At 44.3% G+C, this 9,974-nt stretch overlaps 1 protein-coding gene across 1 annotated transcript in view; it reads left to right on the forward strand.

Moving 5' to 3' along the window:
• Positions 1-9,974, forward strand: part of ESYT1 (extended synaptotagmin 1) — a 33,041-nt gene extending 23,067 nt beyond the window's left edge. Inside the window, exons 22-27 of the mRNA XM_015822909.1 lie at positions 305-468; positions 2,017-2,115; positions 4,198-4,329; positions 4,843-4,945; positions 5,049-5,098; positions 7,653-9,974. Of these exons, the coding sequence (XP_015678395.1) occupies positions 305-468; positions 2,017-2,115; positions 4,198-4,329; positions 4,843-4,945; positions 5,049-5,098; positions 7,653-7,686 (582 nt within the window). The 3' untranslated portion in view covers positions 7,687-9,974. The remainder of the gene's footprint in view (positions 1-304; positions 469-2,016; positions 2,116-4,197; positions 4,330-4,842; positions 4,946-5,048; positions 5,099-7,652) is intronic.

Raw genomic sequence — 9,974 nt, forward strand, 5'->3', positions numbered from 1 at the left:
GGAGTTCAATCCTGACGGAGCTCAAGATTGACTCAGCTTCCCATCCTTCCGAGGTTGGTAAAATGAGGACCCAGATTGTTTGGGGCAGTATGCTGACCCTGCAAACCTCTTAGAGAGGGCTGTAAAACACTGTGAAGTGGCATATAGGTGCTATTGCTAAATGCTACAATAATGATAATGCTGATGCCCCAACTGTACTTTTTGTCTGGACTACCTCAAAGGGCTAAGAGTGGGAGGTTGTTTGGAGAAGCCAATCTGGGCTATGGCCGAGCAGGCTTTAAGCACCTTGCTCTCAATTCCACAGCTTCTGATTTCTCAGCACTCGGGGGTGGAGGCTTTCCATGCTGCCGCAGGGGATGAATATGAGGAGAATTCCCAGAAGGGGTCAGAGACTGAGCTGTATATCAGAGAGGATGGAGATTCTGGCTCCTTGCAAGAGCTGCGCCAGCGGATCCCCCACACCAACAGGTAAGGAGGACTCCTTGCATAGCATACAGAACCCATGGAGATGGATTAATATGACTCCTTTGAGTTGAGTGCTTTACAGTTCCTTCTTGCACAAAGCCAAATATTCTGGATCTAAAGGAGTTCTCTTCTTCCCACAAGATAATTTCTGGAGAGACCTGCTGTGCTAAATAAATGAAGCTCTAAATAAATGAAGCATATGCTACTCTGGGTTACCATCCAGTTCATGAGATGCTATGGTAATAACAGCAGCAAACCAGCAAAATCCACTAAATTGCCTCCTTGTGCCTCCCACGACACACATTTCTGGGCTTTTTGCTGCAAGAAATTGACAGTCCCTAAGCAAAAGGTTGCACAAACTCGTTTCTTGCGTGCACACAAACACACACAAAATCCCTGGCTTCTCCCCACAAAGTGGCATGGTGGCGCAGTGCACTATTGCAAGCTAACTCTGCCCACTGCCAGCAGTTCAATCCTGACTGGCTCAAGGTTGACTCAGCCTTCCATCCTTCTGAGGTTGGTAAAATGAGGACCCAGATTGTTGAGGGCCATAGGCTGACTTTGTAAACCACTTACAGAGGGCTGTAAAGCGGTATATAAGTCTAGGTACTAGTGCTAGTGCTATTTCTACTGTAAGAAATTGACAGTTCCCAAGCAAGAGGTTGGTTTGTATGCATCTCTGGGCATCTGTAGATGCACCTGTTCTCCCTTGGAGCCTCTGAAGCAGCCTTCCAGGGCAAAAAGGCTGCCCTGTTGTCTAATCAATGCTGAGTGTGATGCGCCTGAAAATGCAATTCCCCCTTGAAATTCTACTTTCCCCCCTCTTTCACCTGATTTTTCAGTCCTAAATGTCTTTTCATGCCTCTGGCTGCTGTGTCCGTCAGAGAAGACGGGGAGGGGAAATTGAAAGCCGACCTCCATGAAGTCCAGTCAGGGTCAAGAACCTAGGACACGGAAGGCAGTGCACTGTGGGCTTTTGAATAACCTCTTGTTAATGCAGATCGGTTGAGTGGAGCTTTTTACCAGAAAGGGAGAGACAACGCTTGCTGTTTATGTACGTAATAATTTGATGCTTTAAAAGGTGAGCTCTCTTCTGCTGTTTTGCCTTGCAGCACATTGCTCAGCTGGGCTTTGGGAATTCCAGCAAGTTTACGCCTCCCCTGCAGTCCTCAGAGTTGCAGAAAACATTCCGGCTTTTGCTTTCAGCCCTCCTCATTGCTGCCTTACGTAGGCCGCCACTGCGACCTGCCACCATTATTCTCATCCGCCGGTGCAGTTTGCTGCCTCAGTTACATATTTCTCTTCCCGCGTGGAGAACAAACGCTCCCGCCTTTACGACCCCACCATCCTATTGGTTCAGATCTTTCAAATGGCATCTTCCCATCCATCTCTCCGTTGCCCTCAGCGTTCCTTATGGTTGCATTATTTTTCTCAAGCTGCATGTGCTACCGAGGGGGGGTAGAAATGCTCCCTCTTTTTCTCACACCAGACCCCAGGTATTTTTGAGTTTCTGTAATATGGCTCTGCCTTTGTGTCTTTCTGCCCCTGCAGTAATTTGGAGCTAGCAGACACACCTCTGGGACAGCTGCACATGACTGTCTGGTACAACATGGACGCAAGGAAACTTGTCGTGATCATACATGCCTGCAGGTAACAATTGTAGGGTGGATTTGTTTGGGGAAAGGAGAAACAAAAGGTGAATTTGGTACAAGCCTCCAGAACGATTGCTTAGATTTTTTTTCCCCCTGTAGTTACAGAACATGGAGATCATTCCAAGCCATCATTTTGGATGATGTTTCCCCCTAATGGCAGATGATCTTTGCTTTGGTTTGATCACTGCCTTCTGGGTGTCTAGTAGTCTGTGGAGATTCTCAGTCACCCAGATCATAGAGTTGTCTCAAAGGTGTTTTTTCAAAAGGCAATTAGACGGCTTTTTTTTTCCTTGAGGAAAAAGTACAAAACGTTTTGCTTCTCATCCAAGATGCTTCGTCAGTTGTGATGGCAGGGGAGGAAGGGGATGGAAGGATAGGTACTGACAGTTGAGACTAGATCAGGAGTAGGCAACCTTGGCTCTTTTATGACTCGTGGACTTCAACTCCCAGAATTCCTGAGCCAGCATGGCTGGCTCAGGAATTCTGGGAGTTGAAGTCCACGAGTCATAAAAGAGCCAAGGTTGCCTACCCCTGGACTAGATGGTGAGGGGATGAAAGGATTGGTTCTGACTGGATAGCGGGGTGGGGGGGAGGGAAGAAATGGAAGGATGCATTTCTCTGCAGTCATCTGGTCATTAGCACTCTCCCTGAGAGCTCTTGAGGCTACTTAGGGGGTTATCTTTGCCCTCAGCCTGAATCAGAATACAATTGGTTGTGGAATCTTCTTGGAAATCCTGCAAGGGCTGCATTGTAGACTGGAGATAGCCCTCCCTCTCTGTTGAGAGAGGGCTGCTCAATATTAACATAAATGGCCTCTTTTTCACTTCTTTCAAACCAATGATACAAAATGTGGACTTTGCTGCCTTCAAAAGCACAACCTTTGTCTAGTGCAGGGGTAGGCAACCTTGGCTCTTTTATGACTCGTCGACTTCAACTCCCAGAATTCCTGAGCCAGCATGGCTCAGCTTGGAAACCTCTCCCTTTCCCCTCAGCATGGCTGGCTCAGGAATTCTGGGAGTTGAAGTCCACCAGTCATAAAAGAGCCAAGGTTGCCTACCCCTGGTCTGGTGGATGTCTAGTACTTTCTGTCAACAGATTCTCTAGGAACATTATAAAAGAAAACAGTAAGTCCTACTGAATTCAGATTATTACATCTGGAATGATTCTGAGGAGAATACAGAGAGGCATAGCAGGCTTTGCAGTGGGTTCTGGAAGAATGCCGGTGTATGAATAGTGTGGTGGGCCACCATCAACTCAGAAGAGGTGGTTTAGGTTTTTTTAAAAAACAAATGATGATAAAATAGGACAAATTGGTGGATAAGGAGGGAAGGGGCTTGGTTTATTAAATAAGTGTGGTTTTCTCTTGTTTGAGTAGTTGATTCTCGTTACCAGACTTACCTTAAAATGATTCCTAGCTATTTACTTTCTAAACCAGCAGTCTCCAACCTTTCCAGATCAGTGGACTGGAGGAGACAGGAAGAGCGGTGTGGGGGGGGGGAGGTGGGAGGGAATGGTTTTGTGCGCTTGCCTCTTTCACAAATGCAACTTCGCACACCCTCACCCACCACTTCCGTGGCCTGATTCTGAATGGGCTTCAACCCATTCAACTCCACGGACCGGAGGTTTGGAGACCCCTGTTCTAAATCATTTAGATCAGTGGTTCTCAACCTGTGGGTCGGGACCCCATTTGGGGTCGATCGACCATTTCACGGGGGTCGCCAAGCAAGGCTGTCCGCCATTTTTTTTGTCCGCCATTTTTTTTCCCCTTTTCCGGCGGGTGCCTTACCTCCCTTGGGCTGAGCCAGCTGGTGGTCGGCCTGCTCCATCTCTGCTGCTTGCCAGCTACGCCTCGGCCGGCGCAGGGGGCGGAACACGCATGCGCGGCGCTCCCGGGCAGGGAAAGTCCTTGACTTATGACCGGTTGGGTAGTCCTCGACTTATGACCGGTTTAGTCCTCGACTTACGACCGGTTTAGTCCTCGACTTACGACCGGTTGGGGTCGCGGCATTAAAAAGGTTGAGAACCACTGATTTAGATTCCTTCCTTTTTTAAAGAACCATCTCCTTTGACTCCATTCCAGAAACCTCAAGTCAAACGGCAGGGATGCTCCTGATCCTTACGTTTCTTTGATCCTGCTGCCGGACAAATCTCGTGTCACCAAGAAAAAGACTACTGTACGGAAGAAAACTGTGAATCCTGAGTTCAATGAGAAGTAAGGGAGAAATCAGCAATATGGCAGTAGAGGCATGCTTGAAAAGATCCTCTTTGATACTGGAAAGAATAGTAGGGATCTGGGAACCTCACTGACATAAACTGATCCCTCTGATCCATTTGCCCATTTTTAATTAGGGCCACATTTGCTATTCCTCATATTTTTAAAAGTGTTCATACACTGAAGGAGGTAAACCATGATTGGAGTCTGAATTTACATTGAATTAATTCATGAAAAATAAATGTTACTCTGGTTTTCTGTTCTTCAAGTTAACTGATAGAAATTAGGTGCCATATTCCAATCACAATACTGGGAAATGCAGGCTGATGCAACAATTCTGGTGATTAAAAACTGCTAGAGGTAAACCTTGCTAAAGGATCCCTGGCACTTGTCGTTTTATTTCATTCATTAAACTTTTAAGCCATCCAAAAGCCATCTAGAATCATCAAGGATTTTTAAAGCCTATTTCAGAAAAGCAGCAACTGCCCAATCAATGCATTGCTCTCGCAACAGGCTTGAATGGGATCTCTCTCTGGAAGAAGCCCAGCGCAGGAAGCTGGAGGCCTATGTCAAAAACAGTGTCTCTTTTATGTCCCGAGGAGAACCAATTGGAAAGGTATGGAACACGGCCATTGCTGTGCTTGTACCTTTAATAGCAGTGGGTCTTCTTCCAGGAGAATTCCAGGCATGTGACGTTTCTTTCTTTGTTTCTCTTCCAGATACACATTGACCTCTCCCAAAAGGACCTCACCCAAGGTGCTGCCCAGTGGTAAGTATAGGAGAAGCATAGTTAACAGAGGACGTCTTGAATGCCAAGTCAACTCCACTTCTATATCCCTTATTGGATCAGTGATCTGGCAGAAAATTAGTTTTGTGAGAGCTGCATGGTTTGGGTGTTTGATTTTCCTCAAATGTGCCCTCTTTGAAATGGGCTTCTGGCGAGCAGGGCTGAATTTTTGGGAGCTCAGTTTATTATGCAGAGTTTTGAGAACAAACTTCCACCCTAAAAGCTAGAGTGACGGAGTCTCATTCTGTACCCTTGAGAGTTACATTCTCTAAGCAGCTATCTGTTGAGAGTTGTAAGACTGAAGCAAATGTCTAGTTCAGGGGTAGGCAACCTTGGCTCTTTTATGACTGGTGGACTTCAACTCCCAGAATTCCTGAGCCAGCCATGCTGAGGGGAAAGAGAGAGGTTTCCAAGCTGAGCCATGCTGGCTCAGGAATTCTGGGAGTTGAAGTCCACGAGTCATAAAAGAGCCAAGGCTGCCTACCCCTGGTCTAGTTCATCAAGGTCATGACTGTCCCCAAAGGTGCCTTTTTAAAAAAAACAAACAGCAAATGGACTTTCTTGATTTTTCTTGAAGACGTTTCACTTCTCATCCAAGAAGCTTCTTCAGTTCTAACTAAGTGGTGAGAAATAGAAAGGATTAATACACTTTGCAGTCAGCCAGTTGTTAACACTCTGAGGGTCCTTTAAGCCACCTGGAGGTTAATCTATGTCCTTGGATGGCTTATGTCTTCCCATTGACCCTCTGAATGTTAACGACTAGCTGACTGCAAAACGTATAAATCCTTTCCATCCCCCCACCAGTTAGTTAGAACTGAAGAAGCTTCTTGGATGAGAAGCGAAATGTCGTCAGGAAAAATCAAGAAAGTCCAGTTGCTATTTTTAAAAAAGCACCTTAGGAGGACAAGATTGAAGCAACTAAGAATGGGTCATCCTTTCCTTCCCTCACATCCTCTTCTCTGAGACCTTACGCTGCAGGGGAAGAGATATGAAGCAGGAGAAGTTGAATTAAGCATAATGGGAAGATAGGTTCACAGGGTGTGATACGGGGAAAATCTTGTTCTGAAATGGAACTGGGGAGGTGGATAGAAAAGTATTTTGTGGATCCTCTATGAAGGATGCATGCATCAGAGATATATCCAAAAGGGATTTTTGGTTATTTCTTTTTGGACTTGCATCCAGAGTTTTTTCCTCTTTCCTTTCTCAACAACTTGATTCCCATCCATTCCACTATGAATGGGCTCTTTTAGATAAAATTGTTTCCTGCATGCCAAGGCCAGGCCGGGCATTCTTGTTCTTTCTAGTCTTTGTCAGTCATGATAAGAATAAACGTTGCACTGAATCAGACCAAAAAACTTGCCCAGTCTGGCCTTCCGTTCCCATTGTGTATGTGTGGGAAGCCCACAAGCAGAACATAAAGCTACTTTCCGTCCAGTAGTCTCAAAGTAACTTTCAATAGATCTAGCAAATCTACCGCCAGCTAAAACAATCCTGAAATTCCTATTAAATCTGCATTCTGTGAACAGAGCAAAATAAACTACAGAACCGTCTTCATTCTTTAGCGTTAATAGCCACCTGCAGGAACCAAAATCAAATGTCCTGGAAGTGCAGAGAAAGCAGCTGAGAAAATGACTGGCGGTCAGCCTGCTTACGAACATTTTAATAACATCAGATGCTGGTGGCCGTGACGTCAAGAAGGACGTGTCAGAAAGTAAAGATGATGGTTGCAGCAGATTTATTGAAGGCCATCCCTTTCGTAAATATGTCAGTCTTACCATGCCATGACAGCCATTTTGTTTTTGAACCTGCTGCAGAAGATGCTGGGGGTAGGAAAGGCCCTCCTTGCCAAGTAGGGAATATTGAAAATGTAGAGCTACTTTGAGCATTCTTTCCTATAAAAAGGGCAAGAGAAATGTAAAATATGGACAAGGAAAGGGAGATGAGCTCTAGGGATAGCAACATCGTATATGAAACTTTCCTAAGTACTGGGATTCATTTCGCCTCCTTTGCCTCCAACCAAAGAGGTAACATCACCAGAGGCAGTCCTTGTGTTATGACCATAATGGAGCCTGCCCATCACAGTCATTAAGTCGTGAAGGTTGGAAAGTGGGTTGGTCACGTGATCAACCTGATCTTACAACCTTTTTGCGTTGGTAATTAACTCATGGTTTGCTATGGGCTGGATTTGCCAAAACACAAATGAGTATCAGTTTTGGGCAAAGCCATTGTAAAATGCAGTCACACGACCGCAGGATATTGCAAGCAGCCCTAAATGCAGCCCAGTTGCTGAGTTCCCAAAGTGCAGTTATGTGACTTGGGGTGTGTGTGTGTGTGTGTGACTTCAGAAGTGACAAGTCGTAAGTTGAAGACTACCTGTATTCCCATACATAAGAATGTGGGAGAAGGAGAAGCAGAAATTCTGCTTTCCCAGGCAACTTGGTTTACAACTTGAGATGGCTCTCTGGGGATTTTTATTTATTTATTTATTTATTTATTTGGCTCCCAAAGATCAGAAAAGGCTTTGCTTATCTTGCAGGTACGATTTAAAAGATGACAAAAGCAGCTCCTAGTTTCTGTAGTGCCTCCACGATCCAAGGACTTGAGCTGGCATGAAGACCCCCACCACCGCTGCTGCCGCCATCCTTCACTGCAAGATTCCAGGCTCATCTTCTGCTGGATGGGCTTTTCAGTGTTTTGCTTTCTTAAGCAATCATAGAATTGTGTTTCTTAAATCTTCTTTTTCCGTGTGAAACCAATAGGGGTAGAGAAATGACCCCCTGATTGGATTTTTGAAAGGAAGATGGACAAAGATTCACATTCTGCATTCTCTTTGCATGCTTCTCTTAGCATTGAAAACCATACGCTGCCTTTATCTTGACCAAAGAAATGGGCCTTTTTCCATATATATTTTTTCTGTTGGGGATGGTGTTCCTTATCTGTCTTGCGAGCTGTTGCTTTCAGCAACTGAAAAGATCCAAGGGCTGTCTCAGCTGAAGTCAGGGCATTAGGTAAAAAGATACAGGGAAGACAACCTGAAGGGGCCAAGTATTTCTCCTAGATAGATAATGGGCAAATGACCTCCTTTGAAACAAAGGTTTTCAAATAGAGCCATGGATATCTTCAGAGAGGAGAAGAATCAGTTATTTAGAAAGGGAACATAGCAGTGATAAAGGAGATTAGGGTTCTGTCCTAATTCTCCTAGTAGGGCTCTCAAATGCCATTTTCTGGAACAAAGGAACTAAAAGGTAGAGAAATGCAGTGGCCAAAGAATTATTATTTGCAATGTTTATATTTTTCCCACATTGGGGGAATCCATGACAGAGCACTAGGCATTTAGCTGATACTCCAAGTATCTCATCTCTTTGCAAATCCTCATATACTGTGGTAGCAGATGATTATCTTATCATACCATTTACCATTTCTTGTTCTTTCTACTTCTGAATTTTTAAAATCAAATCCATTTGTGTTTTCTTCTTGGCTTGTTCCACTTTGTGCAGCTAATCCAAAAAGGGCAGATTGCTTTCCTAGAGTATCTTTATGGATGCCGTTGCTTTACTTGCTGTTTTTAATATGAATGTTGTTTGGTGCCTTCTTGCATTCTGGTCTTTGACCTGGTGTGGAGAGCAAAGCTCTCCAGATGCACCAAGTTCTAGGACGGTGTGCATGCTGTAGCAAGGAAATTCTGATTCTGTACTCCAAAAACAGATTTACAGAGCCTATCTACCTATATACAGTGATATTTGCATGATTTGCATTTTAATTACTTCCAAACTACTTTGTACAGTAAGGAGAAAGATCGGTACAGAAACTGTGTGGAGATGATGCTTCAAGGAGCCACAAAAATCATCAGAAAAGAGACGGCCAGAAAAGACTTGTGCTGATTTCCAAATTATATGGCATGATTTTTTCTCTGCTAGCATGGATAAATTTTTAAGATGTGCTACAGGGCTTTCCATATATGTAAAGCTAAAGCATTTTAACTTTTCTTCCCACTGATCAATTACTGCTTGCAAATTTGCAACACTGTACCATACAATGCCACTTTGGCAGGGATGGCAGTTGAGTTGAATTCCTCTTTTTTTTAAAAAAAAATCCAACTATTTTTTTCCCAATCATCTAACCATTCTCCTCTGGTGAGGAATGTGTGTGCAGCTGCTCCTGACATGACTTAGCAGCTGCATTGGGGTTGGTTTTATGGAAGTTTGTTTTTTGTGGTCTTGTTATAAAAAGGGATATAACCAAATGTTACGTTTTTATGATTTTTAAAAATCATGCTCATAGCCCTTGGAAGCCAAATTCCCAGTAAGATGCCTGATGATAGAATTCTTCTCTTGTTCTGGGTCTTATAATGTGGAACTGGGTGGGCGAATTTGGAAAGAAAGAAAAGGTGGACTTCCCAAAGCATTTTCTTAGTCATGCTACCTGATATTCCACAGTCTGCTCCACTGAGCAGATTCTCTCCCAATTATCCCACAGACACTCTCATCAAATTCCCAGTCACTCTCCATGCATTTCTTCTATTCACACGCCGTTGCCTCTCATCTCTGGGGAGGAAAAAAAACAACCTAAGACTGCTCTTTGTAATTTATAAATAGATTTTTTTAAATTGCTTATATCTCTTTGTACAATCATAGCGAATGTATCGGACACAACAAATACACCTCTCCATTGGATCTGGTGGTGCCGCCCCCCCCCCCAAATTTGCTGGCAGAGTCTGCCTGTTGGGGGTTGAATTGCCCACTGCCTTCCATGTCAAACCAAGTTTGCTGTCTTCTTCAAGCAGGCTTTACCATGCAAGCATGTTTCTGGCTTTGTGCCTCTCATATCCACTGCTGTAATTTGTTGTAGCGAATAAAAA

Source organism: Protobothrops mucrosquamatus, unplaced genomic scaffold (genome assembly GCF_001527695.2).
Source record: "Protobothrops mucrosquamatus isolate PMUCROS unplaced genomic scaffold, P.Mucros_1.0 scaffold1725, whole genome shotgun sequence".
NCBI classification, from domain to species: domain Eukaryota; kingdom Metazoa; phylum Chordata; class Lepidosauria; order Squamata; family Viperidae; genus Protobothrops; species Protobothrops mucrosquamatus.